Raw genomic sequence first — 20,283 nt, forward strand, 5'->3', positions numbered from 1 at the left:
AATTTTAAACTAGTGAGATGAGGTATTGACACTTCTGCAAAGTCGGCTGCAAAAATCCATGCAAAGAACAGGGTGTATCAGCTTCTGTCAAACTCATTTCCCTTCCAGCTCAGTTCTCTCTACATATTATTGCACTCACAGCTACAAATGCACTGAAGACATTTAAGAGCTGTAGATGAAGTAGAGTGGGAAGGGGAGAAATAAGGAGCAGACCATAGTGGTTTATGGAGGCTGTTCCCCCTCCAGTGCTTCCCACCCCATGTCCCTCCTTGAAAAGCTGTGCTCTGTTTGGTGCCGGGGATCCTCACCAGCCCTTTCACACTGCCATGGCTTGTGCTCCCAGTACCGAGGAGTTTCCCTTAACTTCAGCCTTGCTTTCACATTTGGTTACGCTCCACACATTCCCTTCCTCCAGCTCTACTTACACCTGGAGTAAGGGGAGTCTATTTTCTGACATAGACAGATACAAAAGGAAATCCACTTCACGTCACTTACATGTTTCTCTTCTTTTGCCACAATGAAGACCACCCAATCTTCATTTTCTTGATTTTTTTAAAACTTTCCCATAATATTTACATTGTGAAAAACAACTAGGGGAAAATCATAGTGTGGAAACAAAAGTTTTAAGTATGTTTCTGCAGAAACAAATGCTTTATTAATAGCTTTGTGCACAAAAATAAATAGCGAGAGTGTCACAGCTCTCCTCCAGGGAACTGGAATGTTAACAATAACTCTAACAACTAATGAGCTCAGTTTTACAGCAGTGCGAACAGGTGCACATAGAAGTTAACTCTGTTTTATGGTCACCCAATGTGTCAATAGGTGGGCTGGGAAGTAAAATGTATTCCTACTCCCACTCCTTTTAACTAGTACATATCATAACCTCACACACCAGGAAGTGTTCTCTGTGTACATCACCCAGTCCCACCAATATTAATAGACTGTCATATGCAACTCAAACAGATGTTCTCCCGCCGCTATACAGCATTCATGACTCATTTCATTTCAGGACTGAATGCAATGCAGTTAGCAGCAGACATCATAAAACTAATCAATATCCATGTGCAGCCTTTCCCCAGGCGTATTTGATTTTTAAAAGAGTTCTCAAAATTCTTGGAATAAAACAGCATTTAATTTGCATGCAGGGAAGAGAGAGACCAAGCTTGCAGGCAAACTCTTTTTATACATCAATATCGCAAGACATGTACTTCATTAGTGAAATCCTATCCTTATAGCAAGAACTGGAGTTTTGAAAGAAACAAGTCTAAGAATTACAGGTGATGTCTACATGGTCCACAGAGAATTTGCAGGTGTGAAGTCAGCAATAAAACTTAAAAAACACAACAGCATTCTTTAAATCAATCCTCTCCAACATATCAAATGGGGGGTCAGCTACTACAGGCTTTTTGTCCAACCTGGTTCCTATGATACTGCAGTATTCATGCTCTAGAGGTCAGGAGGTACCAAGGGCCAAGAAACCCTGTCTGCTGCTCTCAGCACTTCCAGCGCAAAGCAGGAATAAACAATCCCTGGCATAAATGTGAGAACTACAGTAGTGAGGACAGGAACAAATCCTGTCAAAGCCTGCTGGGCGAAAAATTTACTGAACAACGTTTATGACAGTGAAGATCCGAGGCAGAACCCTGCAAACTGCCCAGATGTTGAAGAGACTCACTGCCACTCTTACGCAAGCTTCAGTCTGATCTCCAACAAGCATGACAGAGCCTCTGGAAAACATCAATCTTTTCATGGCCCGTATGCGGATATTTTGTCCTCAGCCTCTCCCTTTCCCCCACGAACAGCTTTCCCTTGAATTTATTTCCTTCCATACAAACTCCCTTTCTGTGATCACAGTCAGACATTAGTAACTACAGCCGGCTGCTGTCACGAGCCCCGACAGAGACTGCACCGCACCACTGCCGGGCTCACGGGCACCGGATAGGCACAACCATCGCTGGCACAGCATCTGGCATGGGACTGAGGACTGCCATGCCCTCTCCAGCATGGGCTACCTGGGCACGACCAGGTTTCAGGGGTACTCTTTGACAAGAGAGAATACAGGTTTTTTTCCAAGACACTGTTGTGGATTAAGGGAAGTAGTTCTTGGAAGTGATTAATAAAGCTTTGCTGGTACGTCTTTAACCAGCTCTCGTATTATTTCTAGGCCCACAGCGAAATTCCTAGCAAGCTTACACCCAGCCATAAAGGATTGCTTGAATTCAAACTAAGAAGATGCTGATGCTGTTATTCAGGGCACTTGTAATGTATCTGTCTGGACTCAACTATTAGAGAAGACAGGAGGCCATGCCACAGCAGACAGAGATTAAAATTGGAAATCAGGGGTTCTGGATAATTTTTCTCAATGCCTTGGACACCTGTGAGACAGTTACATTTCAGCTGTAAAAACAGTGTGCGTAATCATGTGCTCATGACCATATATACACACACACCCCCCTTATAAATAACTGGCTTTTCTTTCGTAGGTGCTTAGTATTTCGAAGAGTTCAGATGTCCAACTTCACATTCCCAGTGCCAAAAACCCATGAGTGTCTTCAGCAGCAGCAGTTCCTGAGAAACGCTTTGAAAACATGGAGAAAATGTCCTCAAACCCGTGGTTGGTTGTGGCTTCTTCAAAACAATCATATGAAATGAGACGGATGTGTTTATAAGCGTAGAAATCTTTGCCAAACACTCGTAACTGAGCATCGTTAAAGCCATTAGCCCCCTATCACCCGCAGACGTCAACCTGACCCTAACCGAGCCGCAGCGTCCCGCCGCCGCAGCCGGCGCCCCGCCCCGGGCGCGCATGCGCAGCTCGCCGCTGGCCGCCGGGCCGGTGGGCTGGGGCGGGGCTGTGGGGCGGCCGTCGCCGCCAAGAGGCGGGAGCGTTCCAGTCAGCGGGGCTCTGTGGAGCGGAGGGCCGCTGCGCGCGAGCGGGGCCGTGTGAGGTGCTGCCTTTGTTCGTCCCCTGAGCCACAACGGGGCCTGAGGGGCCTGTGTCGGCAGCTGCCCCGACACACGGGCCGGGGGCTGGCGGGCGGCCGCCTGGCCTCACGGCAGCCCGGCCGGCACAGCGGCAAGGGTGGCTGGAGGGAGCTGGGAGTTACCAGTCACCCCTCTAAAACCTCGTGTTTGCCTCTCACGAGCCTCTCGTTTTGCCTGCTGCGGTACTGAGAAGCGTTTCTTAAACAAGAGCCGCAAACGACGCTGACTGGAGCGGGGCGAGCGAGGAGACCACCGCGGGGTTGTCGTGCTGTCTGTCCGTCCGCCTGTCCCCGTCCGCTCCTGTGAGCAGCCAAGGTACCTGAAAACACAAAAGTCCCTGTTTTCAGAAACCCGTTAGGCGTCATCAGGCTCCCAGACTAGGAGGAAGAATTTTAACTCGCAAATCCTTTTTCCTTTGAGGAGTTTATCTGAGTGGAATTACATAACAATAGAGAAGAGCTTTCTGGAAAGGGCATCATGATATCGCTCCTCTCAACCACCATGTTGTCTGCTTGCTTCTGAAACACTTCAGCAGAATTTATGAGACACTGAAGTTTATGCAATAATGTTAAGACCTGTTTTTGTAGATGTTGTTTTTTTCACATCTTCCTGTCATATTTTGTAGGTGTTCCCATTGTCCGGACATCTCAAGTTATGAATCTCACTAAACTTAATATTCTTTCATAGTCTTATCAAACTGTCTCATACCCTCAGATTCCAGATCTTTTCATACTCTCAAAGCTCCAGTTTTCCCTTGTATTTGGCTCGAAGTATGCAATAAAGCTCATTCTGGGCTTTGTATCTATTAAGTATTGAAGATGATTTTATTACTTTTAACATATATGATATATATGGACCTGTATTAACATACAAAAACCTATCATGATCTAAAAACCAGACAGAAATCTCACAAAGACGTTTGGGTAGGCCATGAGATAGTCCAGTTCACTCAGTTCTATCTCCAGCTATACATTATCTCGCAATCCCACGTTTTCCTTCTCTTTTGCAGGGAAGTAGCAAGTTTGAGTCTCCCATAGCACGACCCCTTGACTGAATCCCGTATCACACTTGCTGGCTGCGAAACAGTCACATTTTCTGTGCCACGTCTCAGCTGGGTGTAAAACGGGTAAGATGACATTCCCTGTCCTCATGGCTCCATTGTGCTGCTTTCTTCATGTCTGGAAATTGCTTTGAGATAAAATGTGTGTTAGGATAAAAGGAAGCAAGTTGTCCTTTGAGGCAGTGAATTTTTTGTGCTACAGTGAAAACCGCATTACAGAAAGGGAAATTCTGCTGAGCTGTCACGAAAAGGAGGAGCAGCAGTAGATAAAATCCTAATTTCTCTCAGAGTGGCTTAACACTACAGCAGCAAGCACAGTTGAGAGTGCTACAGCTTAATAATATGCCCTGTAATAGAAATGCCTGTAGTATTCTTTTAAAGCAACTACAGTGCACTTCTAATTCCACACAAATTTTGATTATAATATTACGATGTCCTGTAAAGCGGCTTCATTCTGCTTGGATTCATTGCCAAGCAGTTCACACCTATACTGACCACAAATTGGAAAAAAAATTATTGTGGTAGCAAGAGTAGTTCTCTTTTTCTCTATTTCACTCTCTCTTTAACAGTGCTGGAAATGATTGGGGGCATTAGTATTCTGATGAAGAGAGCCTGTGACAAAGACCGTGACTACAGGGCCTCCTGACTCTTCTGTGATGCTGCCAGTGATGTAGAGGGGACTGACTCCAATTGCACCGTTTTCAAAATAGCCCTACCATGGTACGGAGAAAACAAACAGACGGGCAATTCATAACGCGGGCATAATGTTTTCAGTTTTGCAGTGTTAGCTTTGCACTTTGTATGGAAGAATGATACCAGGTGAGCAAATATTTATCTTTGTGCAGGGACTGCAGGTATTTGTGTGCCAATTTGTATGTGCGTGTGTATGTGTTTGTTTTAAAAAGGACAAGCTATATACCAATGTGATCGTGTCTTATCTTTTTTCTGCATATGTTTCCCTGGCAGGATTTGGAAACCTCATGCAGGATGTGCTGTGGTGCTTTAGTCAAGTAAAAGGAACTATAGATATTGGGGTGACAGAAGGTAAGTTTATTTTTCCTTTTGTTGCTGTGATCAGAAATAACTTGTTTGTCATGTACATCTTGCCTAATCAGCGTGCAGGGGGGTTGTTCGCTTGTTGTTGGAAACTGCTGGCAAAGAGCTAAGTTGCACTCTTTTCGTTTCTGCCTTCATTATGTACTTACGCATTTGAAAGAGATGGGGCTCTAAAATTAGCTATTGATCCAAAAAAGTCATTTGAAGGCATTATGGCTTAATCATATCAATAATCTTTGAAATAGATTTCCTTTTGGTTTTCAGCTGTTATTTACAGAATTTTTCAGGGAATTACGAGACAGCCTCTCCCATTGTAACATCCTTTACTGGAATCAGTTGGATTCTGTTTCTGACTAACATAAGTGTAAGTTGGTGCTCATTCTTGTATATGGAGTTAAAATAAATTGCAGCGCATACACTTGTACAGATATGTATGTACCTGTGTGGGAGGGATTGATGCAGGCAGTTGGGGGATTTAGGAGCACAAGACATCCCCTCTCACACTCAGTAGCTTTCAGGGCGATTTGTGCTCCTCAATCACTTGGGCACTTCTCTCTCTGCAAGCGCATCTGTTTGGCATTTAGCCAACATGTGGACTGCAAAAACATGGACAACTGAAAAGAAATGCATTAATTTTCCTGACGTTAAGGTTGAATTTATTCATTCAGTTCTGTTCTTCCTATGATTGTTCTGGTTAAACTTCTCAACCGGGCATTTTCCTACATTTTCTTATTCTCATTTCACACTTTCCTTTCTCTTATTGCATTGCCCATTAATCCGTTAATTCCTTTCCCTTTCTATTTCACATTTTATTCCCTATATGTTCGTTATCCCTCAAAGATAACTGAAACCTTTATCACATCCCTCTTCTCTTAACCCTCCGAGTACAGGCAATGGTTTTGTGCCTTAGGGAGGCCAAACAAACAGTGATGAAATCCTGTCTTCCCCTGTGCAGAGCAGGTTGGTTTGTGTTACTACAGTGACCTTTTACATTTGCATGTAAATTTCTGTCATGTTTTGTTTGGAGCACCAGAGGACACAAGCTTTGTTCTCTGGGATCACACTGCTGATTGACTGCACGAGGGACAGGCTGATACCTGGAATATAGCATGTGAGGGTGCTGCCCAGCAAGACTTGGTTGCACTGGCAGAACTGTGCCAATGTTTTCTGCCTGAAACCAGAGTGTAGACACTACTAGTAGCATTTCATCCCTCCACCTGAATGGTTTTGGACATAAGAATAATGCTGGGGAAAAAGCATGCTAACAAGCGCAGCAATGCCTGGGAAAGTGTTGCTAAAATTGCAACTGCTTGCAGCTCCTTATGTGGAGATTAAGATAATAAATGCAGGAACTGAGTTGGCCTATTAGATATATTTCTTCTATTTTGTTATATTTCCAGAAGTGTGATGCTTTCTTTAAAAGCACAGTCTCGTAAGACTGAGAAGAGGACTCAGTCAGCCCAAGCCTCTGACAGCAGAGCTCTGACTTCTCCTGGTGGGAATGGGATTCTGCCTGGAGTACCGTCATCTGTTTCGGTTCAGTGGCAGTTCTCTGTTACACTGCTTTTGCAGAAGAGGGTTTCAGTCTGTAACCTCTAGAGACTACAGTGGGGGACAAAACTCAGGAGAATATTTAATGATTTGTTAAATCTCTAGGGAAAAAAAACACCATTGTGATTAAAGCCAAGATATTTTTTTTACTGAGGTGGTTTTTTTGCAAAAATGTTTACAAGTGTTTTAAGCTTTTACTGTAGAATCTGCAAATAATTTTAAATGGTCAAGAGTACTTGTTTGCTAGTTCAGGATTAATAAAACGGTAGGTTGCCTCTTCTTACTTACTATCCTTTTCTTAATGTAACCAGTTATCAGCTGAAGGCTATAAGCTATATTTTTTTTACATTTGAGATTCAATGCTGGAGGAATCCAGAGGCACGATGACAGGAAGGGCCCCCTGCGATTTTTGCTTGGGGTAACCTGGACTCGCAGAACAGTAAAGGCTGATAGATAATACTTAAAGGCTATATTCAGTGAAACCAGTAACAAAAAGGTGATCATGTTGGTCTGTTGAATCTGGTCAACATGTACAAACGGCCTCACCATGACTGAGCAGAAAGCTCAGGAGAGTATTTTAGGTACGGGATTGGGCTTTTGGTTGTTACGCTGTTTTTGTGTTTGTATGTGAATGTGTATGTGTGTGGATACAGATGTACACATACATGAATTACATGTCATAAAAGTGTTTTTCACAGATGCTTCACCTTCATCAGAGGTTTGTCCATAACTTGTTACTTTTATGCTAGTCTTTGTGGCACATTTTTGACCTTCAGAACTCTTGGTAACATTCAAGCATCATGAATTTACAAAATGTAATTTTATTAGTTATTGGAATGCATGCATTTGTGTATGGTCAGGTGAAAGGAGATGTTACTATTATGTTTAGAATGTTCTGCCTCTTTAAATGTAGAAGAGCCTGCCTCCTTCAGCAGGATGGATTGTCATTCTGGCTTTCAAATTATACTTAAAATGTTGCTGAGAAGAATTCTGTATTAATTCTCTGATAATATGCTTGCTCTTTTCAATGCACACGTAAAGCTGCACGAACAGAGATACACACAAACTTTTGCATTTTGTTCTTCCCTTGGTCATTGCTTTCCTTAAATTGGAATATGGTATTGTAGTGTGTGGTACTTGTCCTGATGAAACCAGTGGTGTAATGGATGCTTTAACTCTCTAATAACTGTGTGAATGAATGAGGTCTCTTGTGCGGAGATGGGAGGCCTGGGACATCTTTCAGCTGCTCAGACAAACACCGATTTCAATGTTAAATATGAAGTAAATGATGTTGCAGATTGCCATTGTGGTGCTACAGTGCTTTGAACTGTATTTCATTACTTGCTTTGAACTGTATTTCATTACTACTGAAAGGCAACAAATTTTAGAGATCTTGCCTTATTTTGGTATATTGATAATTAGCAGTCTAGTGTGGAAAACAGATCAGTGCAAATTTAAGAGGTGAAATTTCCTCTAGTCTTCTTGAGCCTCATGATGCACAGTGTAGAACTACCATGGTCATGGGAAGCTGCCTCAGCGCTTGCTGAAGGGCACATCACAAGGGAGTTACGCAGTGGCTGCACACCTTAGGAGGGCAAGGGCAGCCTTAGGAGATTTGGGGCTGCTGTGCATGTGGGCTGTGTGCTTCAGACTAGGAGTCCAGGCATTAAGCATTTAAATCTTGGTCATATTAAATTAGTCAGGTGTAAAGCACACATATAATGAAGTTATCAAATGGAGGAATATCACATAAATGTTAATGGCTAAATTAAAATGGTCCTAATGAAGTCAGATGTTCTGCCCCGTGTCTGGAATATTTTGCAATTGGAATGTCACCAGTTCGTAGCAAGCTCGATGAACAACAGTCATTTCCAGCAGGTCTGAGATTTTTATTATGTCTGCTTGCACATGCCTGTGTTTGCCACATCATCCAAATGTGTAACCAATAACTCCAACTCAAAGATTTCAGTGTTGAATGGTGGTCTGCAGGCTCACCAAGGTGGCTCAGAGCCTGGTTTGTGGTCTTGTACGTTGGTTTCCTTTTTGTGTTGCTAATTAAGCTCAAATATATATTCCGATCTTTGCATGTGAAGTGAAACTCAGTTTGTTAATGGAACATAAAAACTGAGTATAAATATTTAAATACATCCAAGCCACAATGAAGATAATTGGGGGGGGGGGGAATTGTACATTATTTTAATGAAGTGGAATTAATCTGTTTCTTAGGGAATGTTTGTGCCTATTTTTAAGTGGAAAAAGATATTTTTTCTGTCATGTACAATGGAATCTATTACATCCATGCAGATGGTGGAAGAGAGGCACAGTATTTGCAGATTTCAGTCCTACAGGTAGGTCTCAGATACGGCTTCTGTTTCAAGCTGACTCTGAGTTCCTGGGTAAACCTGAAGCAAGTTACTGCACAGCTCCGTGTGGATAATATTTATTCCAGAGGCTCACATAACCTCTGACTCTCTGTGATCTATATCTACATCCATAACATCCATAAGGAGGTGATAAAGACAGCCACAGAAACTAGAGGGGTGCCGTATAAACAGTTAAAAAGGCATAAAGGGAGGGGAGGCACAGGTTTACGAAGAAACACAGTCCTCCACCTGAAGCTGTAATGGTGATCTTTGTAAGCAGAACTGGGGCAAATGTCTTTCTGGGCTCTTAAGCACAGGACCAAAGAGTGAGTCCGGACAGCCGAGGGACTTGGACTGGTCTTGGAGCAGTCAGTTTTCCTCTCCTTTCCTTGAACAGCAGGCAGGTCAACACCTCTCAGTTTAGTTCATCCGTTCTGTTCCAGCAGTGAAATAAACTTCCAGTGCTCTGCTACCAGAGTGAGTTACACAAGCCCAGTACTGTGATCGTGAGAATCTGGGTTGCAGCGGGATGTGTTTGGCATGGAAATCCATGCTGGAGAATGAGCAGGTTGGTCTGTGCGCAGTGGATGACCATGCCTGAGGTGTGGCAGTGTGGCTCTGAAGATGCCGTCGTTGGGTACCACAGTGTGTGCTGCCTTCTCATGATATGCACCTGCATCGTGTAAGCCATGTGCTGAGAAAGGAAAGGTCGTAACTAGAACAGTAATATGCTCTCTTTTCCTTTGTATAAGGTGAATGGTTTCTCCAGAGCTGTTCTCAGCTGGCCTGACTTAGGGGTGGCCCTAGCCTTCTCTAAGGGCATCCTGGCTCCAGAATATTAGTTCATCTAGCTGCTTGGAAATTCACATTCTTTTCCAGGTTATGTTATGAAAGTGGTAACTGAGCCTGTGATCATTAGAGATACGTAGTTGCAGTTTTCACGTGTGTGATGTGGTTAATTATGCATACCGCACTTAACTTCCCTCTGTAATTTCAACTGGAGACGACATTCATCACTTTCTCAAGTAAACCTGAATGTAGTTTCTGGGTGCAGTTAAACAGCAGTGTTTGCTTCAGAGACAGTCGTTTACATTTCCAGGCTAGTATATGAAATAATCTCATTCTCTGAGTCATACATGAACACATAAAGTGACTTTCCATGAAGAGTGCTTTATAAAATACTGTCTCTTTATTTTGTATCTTGTTTCCTGGGATGGACTTGAGATACACAATAGTACTTGATCTTTAGCCTTCACTTGTTGTGATGCAATCAGAGTGAGCCGTCATCTCTGAGCAGGAAGGCTTTGCCATCTTGCAGCCCAGACCTGGATTTTTTTCCTTTCACATCCAGAGAGGGTGTTTTGAATAAAGAGAAAGATATTAAAGTGAAATGAAAAGCTTCTCTCTTCACTGGCACAGGTGCTTTGCACCTCTTTGGTACAAATGCAGTCATGCTGTCATCTGCCAATGACAGCAAAATTAGAAAGACTGCAGCCAGATGATGAAACCAAGCAGCAACATGACCCAGTGCTCCACACGAGGCAGCAACAGCAGGCACGAATGGTGAGTGGGTTTGGTCCTAAACCAAAAGCTTGTCCGTAGAGTAATTAAACAGCAGGAAAACAGGGGGTGTGAGCATCAGCAGCTTATCACATTATTTCCTTCCAACCTGTCCTCTTGCTACTGTGATGTTTTCCATTATGTGCAGCTGAGCAGGTCATGGCAGGGCAAGTTTGGAGCGCACTTATCGGTGAGAGATTTCTGCCGCAAAGAGTGAGTTGTGCTTGGAAAAGTGTTAGAAATACTGATGTAGATCTGCTCTGCTGCTTAAATGCTGCAGGTTCAACTGGGTATGGGAGAGTCCAAATTGAGAGCACTGCCTCGGAAGAATTCATAATACAGCAAAGTGTGTTTTTGTTCTGTGCTGTAATTTGCTGCAAGTTTGTAAGTGCCTTGCTGGGTCTTTTGGTTCCCCCCCTGCCTAAAGACGCTTTCTGAAGGCTTGAGGGAGCAGAGCTGTGCAGCCGCAGGCGCCCGGGCCGCCCTGGCCCACGGAGGCAGCACGGCTGCTCGGGGAGGGCAGCGAGACCTCGGGCACCTACCTGTCCTCTCCGTGCGGCACTCCGGAGGCTGGGCTGCGCCTTCGCCCTGGGAGAGCAGCAGAGTTTCCGAACACAAACCACCGCAAGCTCTTACCGTCCCGGCCCGGTGACGCGTGTCCCCCCCCGCACGGCCGAGACCCGCGGCTCTCCGGGCAGGGAAAGCGCTCTCCGCCGCGGCAGCGGCCGCCTCCGCCCCGCGGGGCGCCGGGAGCCGGCCCGCCGGCGCGGCGACGGCTGCGAAACGCCGTGGCTGCCGCGGAGCGGGCTGGGGCATCGCGCAGCCCGCCTGCCTGCGTTCCCGCCCGCCCGCCGGCGCCCTCGGCCGCGGGACTGCCTGCCTGCAGCCGGCTGGGCGGCGGGTCTGCGCCTGCCTGCGAGGACGGGCGGCCGAGGCGCCGTGCTCCGGGGGTGTGTTCGCGGGCAGGACGGGCTTAGTCAGCAAACCCGGCCGCGCCTCAGCCGATGCGGCGGCGGAGCCGGCCGGGCCGGAGCGCTCCGCTCCGCTCTGCCGCCGGGGCCGGGACCGGGACCGGTGCGGCCGGGCCGGCAGCATGGGGGCCGGCAGCACGGGGGCCGGCCGGCCGGCTGTCCCCGCCGGGCAGCCCCAGCAGCGAGCCCCCGCCGCCTCTGCCATGTAGGCTGCCTGGGCACCGGAAGGTTCTCATGGATTGAGGAGGGGCTGCGCTACCTTCTTTATTTTTTTTTAGCGTTGTTTTTTTTTTCCCCCTTTGTGTGGTTTTATTTCCCTCTTTTGTTTTTTTTTTAACCCCGGGTTTGGAAGATGAAATGCTTCTCGCGCTACCTGCCTTACATCTTCAGGCCGCCGAGCTCCATCCTCGCCTCCAGCTGCCACGCGGAAGGTACGCGCCGCGGGTGGGAGGGCGGGCAGGGGAGGGGAAGCGGCTGCTGCTTCTCACCGGAGAAGGCTGAGGAGGCAGCAGAAAGGCTGGGAGGGCGTTTGAGGGCTCAGGAGAAAATGACTTCGTTTATTCCCATCGGTGCTGCTTGGTTTACTGCTAACTCTGCACTAATAGTGCGACTAAGCAAGCAGGCTTAAGGAAGACTTCGTAGTTACGGTGCTGCACGTTTTTCAGCTTTATGTAGTTTGTAAACATGGCCTTTAATTCATCTGGGTATTCCCAAGAAAATGAAAAAATCATATCTAGTGCTGCCTGCATTTGGTTACCTGTGCCCTTTCCCTCATTCGGTAAAGCCTGTTTTCAGGTCTCGGCAAAACAGTTCTGCAGGTATTTGGGATAAATGAAATATTCTCAGCAGCGCTTGAACTTTGTATTTTCTGGGTAGGAATGCAAAGTATCAGGTCTGTGTTCACTGAGACTTCAGTGGGACTTCTCCCATAGGGAGTGCTTGTTCATTCTGATTTATAACCCTGTGTGATACGACTGTGTGCACATTTGCTGTGTGTGAACCATCACACAGCTTTGCGAATCATCCGCAGTCGTCCAAACAGCTCCGCAGGATCAAAATTTCACACCACTGCTACTCCCCTATGTGGAACCACAGCGATTTGCCTCATGCGCCCTAACCAGAGTTAGTTAATGAGGAAAAACACACTTCCTGTCACCCAGCTTTCTACGGACTCATTCATATAACTTGAGTCTGTGTGCATAAACTGAAGTAGCAACCTCATCCGTGAGCAAGGGGAAAATCCAGACAAACACTGTAGGGATGTATGCTTAACGGCTGGTTTTGAGATGACTGGCTTCAGTCTCTGCCCACTGCATGTATCTAGTGAAAAAGGAACACGGTGGGGAGTACCTTGCCATGGCTCCTGATGCCTTGACCAAGAATGTTGCAAGGCTGAAGATACGGAGTGGAAAGGTCAAGCAGGAAGGACTGGGCAGTAGATGATGACACTCCAGGCTAAATACTTAGGTTGCTATATTTTAGTCCAAGCAGACAGTGTGAACTTATTATTTTCTCTGAAGTTCTAAGCAGATAAAATTATCCCAATAGATAACTCAGATTAACTCTGGAGTTCTTTCTTTGAAAATTTCTCTGAAGATTTCTTTTGTTTTCGTGTTGACTTTGTCCAAAGGCACATCTCCTTAAGATATTCTGAATAACTTTTGGATTGTTCTACTGGAATAAGTAATTGCAGGGAGAAGCAGACCTCACTGTTTTAGGGGAGGTCATATGAGACTACTGAGAGAAAAAAAAAAAGGATTAAAGAATGCCACACCAGTGTGCTATCTGTTCTTCTCCATTGCAAACAATATATGAAGAATGAAACTTGTACAGAACTGTTTCGCAGACCAATTATCAGATGCATATAATTAACTTGGGGTGAAACTGAGGTCTGGAGAGTTTACATGACTCTGTTGCAGGCTAAATCACTAGCAGAACTGAGAAGACAACCCAGGTAAGAGCCTGACTCCTGCCTCAGTCCTCTTGGAATTGCTAAAAAGGCCAGTGTAGCATACAAGAACCCTTAATATACGATGCGCAGCAGGAGCAGGATCTAGTGCTCGTACCTCCATGTTTTGAAGTGATGAAGTTGCGATTTGGTATCTCTGGTTCACTCTTGATGGAGTGTAGACTCGCAAATGGACAGCACTATTCAGGGGGTGAAGCTGCGAAGCCTCAGGGACCAGATTCAGTCAGAAGCTGCCCTGGCCAGTCTTTCAGCCAGGCTTTACTCCGCAGACAGACAGAAGGCGCAGGACGGCTAAGCCTGTCAAAGAGAAAAGGCTCCTCTCCTCCCCCAGCCTGGCAGAGGTGTCCTCCTTAACCAGAGGAGAAACTCCTTTGTGCCCCTGCACCACCCTCTGTACTCACCCCTTCCTGGCAAAGGTGTTCCTCCAAAGACCCTTCAGAGCTCGGCTCTGTCCAGACCGGGACGTGAAATCCGGATGTATTCTTTATTACCTCACTGTAAGAATTCTCTCCTTCGTTCATCCGAGGTTCCCAGAGTTGTAAACGAGAGATCTAGGTCAGCAAAGAGCCTGGAACAAAGGCTGTGCACCAAGCTGTAATAAACCTGAAATTCAAGTATGCTTGTTTATCCTCTCTGGCACTGCCTGTGAAATGGTTTTAGAAAGTTGCAGCTGAGGTCTCATTTATTTCGTCACAGCCTGGTTTGTTGCTCGGCTCTGCTTTGCTGTGAAGTTACCGTGCTTGAATGGCAGTGCCCATGGAAATGATCCAGCGTTGTTATCATTACTGTGGAGGTGCGGGATTATGGTAATGAATGGGAAGGAGAGGGTGCATCTGGAGAAAGCTGGTGCAAGTGAAGTGCCTTAGGCGGTGGACGTGGTATGGCTGAGCAGGTGACATGCTGGCTTCTCTTGTGTGACCTGTTGTTGCCATCATACTCCTGGTGCTTTTTGTCATCCAGAAACACCAATCCTCCTTGTACCAAGGCGTGTGGCTTAGGATGCAGTATAGCACGTGTGTTTTGAGATCTTTTGAAAATATTGACTACTTGGGCCTTAATAGCACAGCTCAGTGATGCATTCAGGTGTGGGGTTAGTGTCGCATGTTGGAATTCAGTCCCACTCAGCAGCACGTAAGAACACACGCTTGTGTCCCATTGACCTTAAAGGTATGCCTGTAGCTTGGCTGAATAATAGCAGTTTGGCAGAATTTGAGCCCACAATACTATTCTTTGGACCTTGATTGCTACTCCTGAACTGTATTTGAATGAGGAATATTACTATAGAAAAGCATTTCTTGATCTATTACTTAAGATGCAAAGGAGGTATTTGGTCTGCCTTGTTCTCGCAGTGGTGTGTGCACTGAAAATCGATCCAAATATATCTTTTGATGTGGAATGAGCACTGTGGGCTTTCTATCATTTATTATTTGCTGAAAAAGAGTTAAATGACAGCAGGACCGATGCCTTAACAGAAGTATGTATGTGTAAGCATCGGATTTCCTGAGAACTGTGGATAGGCTGCAGCAGCTGGCAGACTTGGGATGTGTGTTTACAAAATAAAACACTTCAGAATGGTTACATATATACTGATCAAAATAACTGCCTGTTTTTTTAAATGCGAACATATTTTAATTTGTGCAACATGTCCAACTCAAGGATTTCAAAGATCATTTAAACCCTTAGCAAAGTAACCTTCAGAAAAAAAAGCCTTTGAATTAAGAAAACAATATCCTTTCCTGCAGACGAGGAAGCAAGCACAAAGATGGGAAGTGGGCTCTCTGAGGTCATACAATTACCAAACTTTGAGTCATGCATATGTTTTTCTTCCAGAATTTAAACAGAAATGTATTTTTGTGAGCTTTTCTGAGAAGGGTTTGAAATGTTGGCTGTTCTGCAGAAGTATTAATTCTTTTGGGTACTTTAATTGATGTTTAGACATGTAAGAGTTATTTCCTATCCTTAAAATCTGTTATTGTGCTTAGAAGATCCTTAACTGCATTATTAATTTGACAGGCCAACAACTCAAATACATTTTCAGTAACTTCCAAATTTTTCCAAATTTGGTTGACATTGAGTTAGGCCTAAGGTCTTGAATCACTTTGTATTTCATGCTGGTAAGTGTAGCCATTCATCGCTGCAGCTGTGGGATCTGTGTGCAATAGTATGTTAGCTTGGTGCAGATACAAAACCGCAAACAATGCAAATGCGTCTGCTTTTAGTTCACTCACTAACATTGGAAATGATAATTAAATTAAATATTAAATATTAATTAAATATTATTAATATAATAACATAATAATTAAATATTAATCTTTATTTAATATTAAATACTTTATCCAATATCTGAATTTACTGCTAAGGTCTAGATACAGGTTTTTAATTGTAACAGAAAAATAATGATGCACATTTGATATTGCAATGCTAAAAATCTGGACAATACAATGAAAACACGTTTAGGAGGCATACGTCAAAGAAGCACTGCTACTTTCATGCTAGGGTCAAAACAAATGTATGCTGTAGGTTTTCTACTATTTTATTAACTCTAATCACTATAACAATGTAATAAGAAACTTTAGCACTTCTTTTGCACTTCCTGTGCACTTCTGTGAAGGACCAAAAGAAAGTGTCCATTGAGTGTAAGTCACATTAGGCCAAAGGTTTGGAGTTCAGTCATTGCTCTGAGTAGGCTCAAATAGTACCGAAATAAGCAATAAACTCACTGTCTGTCCTGCACCAACAAGTCTTGATATTTCTTGCTTTGAAGAGTCCACCAGGAGCTTGGTATTACGCTGTAGCTCATTCCTGCACATTCTTTATTCATGCAAATAATTTAGAATGACTAAATCAGTAGCTTATAGAAAGTTATGGCAGTAGTGCATTACAAGTAGTAGTAGGCCAAGCACAAGGTTGTAATCATGGGTGTGGAATTCTGATGCTGGATGGTTTTCTTTCTCATGGGTGAAGAAACAGCTTCACACTGTACTGTGAATAGATTTCTGTTTGTTTGGGAAATAGAAAACATAGAAATAAAAGAAAACTTCCTACATCCAACATACCCAAAACTGAGACAGTACACAACAGGTACCGCAGGTCTGTGTGTGCGACACCAATGGGGAGGAGCCGCGGCTGGTGATGAAGGGCTTTGAAACCAGCCATACTTCATCCTAGCTGCTGTCAGATGCAGATGTGAAAGCAACACTGCTCAAATGTGACTTATGTTGGAGAACAACAAGGGGTGGGGGGAGCATGGGAAGGTCTTGAATCGCAGCTGCAGAAGTGAAGAACAATGGACTGGCTGTACAATTACCACCAGCCATGAACTGGGTTTAAGTCTCGTTAGTTAACATCTCAACTGTCTTTATCACGTTATTGTCGTGGCTGCACTCGCTGCCCACCTGGCCGTGCATCTGGTATTTCTACTGGGAACCCTGGCCTTCCTGGGAGATGTTGATATTTTACCTACTCTGATCTGTGCTCAGTGAGACTGCTGGCACAGCAGTCTGGGATTTCACACATTCCTCCAAAATGAGAGTATTGGGTCAAGGCTGGAAGAAAACATAGGTAGATTTCTTAGCAGCATTTTGGAAGGAATAAAAAAATAGCACTGACAAATCCCTTGGGAGTCATCTAGCAGGATTAACTGTACTTATTGGTAGTATTGACATAGTACAGGAATTCTTGTAAAAGATCTTCATCCATGCCAGATTTGGTCTGGAATTTTACTCCCATCCAGCTGGTCTCTAGGTTCTTCTAAATCAGCAATTAATGAATTAATAAATCGACTTAAGATTTTTGAATGGGAGGAGATATACAGGAGAAAACCATCATGCTGTATTGCTTCTCCCAAGATTTAAATGACAATGTTTAAGTGATTTTAAGTGATAATTATTACAGTTAGCATGGAAACATACAGTCAGAGAAGTGATGAGAGGCTGGAGGGCTGATAAAAGCTAAGGAGGTCTCTTAGAGCACCTTTCCATTTGCAGCAGGCTCTAATAAAGCAGCTACTTAACAGGTTCTTGTCAAACATGTCTCAATCCTTAAAGGATGCCACATTGCTGTCTTTGCTGGTAATCGGTTCTAGGGCTGAGCTGTCTTCATGGTTTGTGTTCATTTATCTCTAACAAAACTGTCTGCAAGTTAAAATGATTCCCAGTCTCCACTATGTAGCCTGTGGAAGAATTGCTCAGCATTAGCTTCATTGTGATGTTGTATCTAGTCTCGTTCAGTTAAATTCCCTGTCTGAGCCTGTCCTTACAGGTGAAGGTTTCTGAACTTATTACTCTTGTTGGGCCCTTTTATTTTCCCTTAATGTGGGATAGCCAGGAAGGGAACTGGTACTGTGACTAAGAAAATCATCCACCGTTAGTAGAGAATGTGTTTTGTGTATTTACTGTATGGCAGCCTGCTGATCTGTTGGTGTCTGTGTGGCCTTTGGGCCAATGGTGCTGTTAACTTAAATTCAGTTTGTGCTCTTTAGTGTATCTGTATCCTCCGCTGCAATGAGTTTTCTACGCACAGCAGAGGAATTCTGGCTGAAGTCATGAGTTTCTGTATTGCTGAAGATAGTCGGTCATGGCTGGGTCAGGTAATGCCCTACATCGTGAAAAATGAAGGTATGTTATGGGTTAAGCTGTCAGCCTTCCTCACCTCCACCCTCCTGAAAACTTTATTTTAAAGCCAAGCTGTTGTCATTTCCCCTACTATCTTTTCCTCTGGGGAGAATCTTCAATCCTCAGTACGCCTTTTACCGTTAACATGTAGGGTAAGATTAATTAAGAAGCATGCCCAGGACAAGGAATTCTCTCTGATGTGGCTGGGTCAGCTCCGTGAGTATGTACAGCTGCTGCAGCTGCAGGCAGTCGGTGGAGCCGGTCCAGGTTTCCCGGTGGGAGCGGAGCTGAGCCCGGTGGTGCCCGTGCAGGCTGGGCTCCCGGGGACACGCTCGGGGCTCCCAAAAGGGCTGGGCAGGCGCAGCCTTCGTGCCGAGCCAGCGTGCTGGGACCTCCTGAGACGCCTGCAGAGCCGCTGGCTGGGAGGCAGGTTATCTGCCTTCGAAGGGCCTCCCTGGGTGCTCCGCGTGTTGTGCTGTCAGCGCTGTGAACCGGCGGCAGCTGCCCTGGTGACACTGCTCACACCTTCCCTGCTTCGGCCGGCCGGCCTGGCCTGGGCGTACTGCTGTTTGTCCTTCTGGACAGCTACCTGGGGGAGCTGTGCCGAGTGCAGAGCAGCCCTATTGCTGAGCAGAGGAAAAGAAATGAAAAGGCAGTTTAATAAATAGATTTTTAAACATCAGTGGGGTAAATATTACGTATTTGAAAATGAATGTTTTCTTTCAACGCCTCTGAAGAATGGCTGGCGCCCGTCCCGGTGAGGGGGGCTCTGCCTGAGCTGCAGCTGCAGCAGAGGCACAGGGCAGTCACTGTCTACGGTGAGGGTGGGCACCAGCCCGTGGTGCAGCCCCGCTCCACCCTGCTGCCGGGCACAGAAAGCCCTTGTCCCCGATCCCCGTAATCCCCTGAGAGAGGGCAGAGCCTGCCGGAGTTATCCCGAGGGGATGCCAGGATGACCCACGGCTGTCAGCCCAGTCCCAGCGTGGTGCCCGCTGCTGCTGCTGTACCAGATGTGAATCTGCGGGGAGCTCGGTCAGCAGCAGTGACCTCTCCTCCCGCCAGCAGTTTAGGTCTTTCCTGCGGGGAGTTTTAACAGAAAGCGTTACCTACATTTGATCTTTAGAAATTACGTGTACTTCCAAATGACAGACTGCGTGTGCAGAGAGCAAGGGAGGGCACAGACTAGTTCTGATCTCTGCTGCTTGATAAGTCACAGCAACTCCTCTGTCTTCTGTTAAGTAGTTCCTATGTCTCCCTGACCCCGGGGCATCTCAGACTTGGCTTCATTGCCTCTGTGGGCAGTGGGAGTCATGCAAAAAGCACGACTGCCCGTTATGAGCCTGTTGCTGAATGCGTTAGCACTGTGATGCTGCTGGAGTCTGCCAGACTTGCCTGGAGGACGTGGCAAGTCCTTGCGTGTCCTTGTAAACCTCCTTGTGCTTGGGTGTGTGTGGGCTCTGCTCCTCATTCAAGTTTGTACAAACGTATGCAAATACATTTTACAAACGTGGATCCTGTGCCCTCTATTTGGTACCAGTATTTTGACAAAGACTAAGCTAGAGAAGGTCATACAGCGTCTGCTTTGGTATGTGAGGCCTGGAGCTAACTTGGTTCATTTAATGTCATTACTCGAAGGAAGTTAATCTATTGCTTTAGGAATACCTTCACCTTTAATTTATTAATACTAAGTGTTCAGACTGCCCGGTTCCTGATTTATAAATTTCTCGATGGCAAGGTAAGCAACAAGCACCACTCAGGTAATTGGTGCTGTTAGTGAAACTGACTTTTAGCTCAAAATTAAATACTGTTTTAGTGGAAAAAATACACTAAATTAATGAAACCTGTCTTTAAGCAGACTGATTATTTCCTGAATAGCTTGATACTCACAGGATTTGGGGTCCTTGAAAGACCAAAATGTGACTTTCCTTTAAAATAAAGGATTTTGAAGTTATAATTCCCGGAGTATTTGTATGAATAGTTCCCTGGCTAAGAAAGGCTACCAAAGAGTGGAGCAATTCCTGTGTTGAAGTAGCCCTGAGGTAACAATCTTTTTGTTTTCTCTGAAGCCTTTCACAGTTTTCTGGTTTTCTGCATTCCTCAGTTTGTGCCCAGGCTTTGCACTAGCATTTTTGGAGGTTCCAGCAGAGGTGACAGG

At 45.2% G+C, this 20,283-nt stretch overlaps 1 protein-coding gene across 3 annotated transcripts in view; it reads left to right on the plus strand.

The window, feature by feature from the left end:
- The first annotated feature begins 4,659 nt into the window (after positions 1 to 4,659).
- PPP2R2B (protein phosphatase 2 regulatory subunit Bbeta) overlaps positions 4,660 to 20,283 on the plus strand; it is a 120,437-nt gene continuing 104,813 nt past the window's right edge. The window contains exons 1-2 of one of the 3 annotated variants that reach the window (XM_052816391.1): positions 4,660 to 4,765; positions 5,012 to 5,089. In XM_052816391.1, the coding sequence (XP_052672351.1) occupies positions 5,026 to 5,089 (64 nt within the window). In that variant the 5' untranslated portion in view covers positions 4,660 to 4,765; positions 5,012 to 5,025. Of the gene's footprint in view, positions 4,766 to 4,839; positions 4,865 to 5,011; positions 5,090 to 11,851; positions 11,978 to 20,283 lie in introns of those variants that run through there. The other 2 variants (XM_052816388.1, XM_052816389.1) reach the window with 2 other exon arrangements.

Source organism: Harpia harpyja, chromosome 20 (genome assembly GCF_026419915.1).
Source record: "Harpia harpyja isolate bHarHar1 chromosome 20, bHarHar1 primary haplotype, whole genome shotgun sequence".
Taxonomy (NCBI): Eukaryota; Metazoa; Chordata; class Aves; order Accipitriformes; family Accipitridae; genus Harpia; species Harpia harpyja.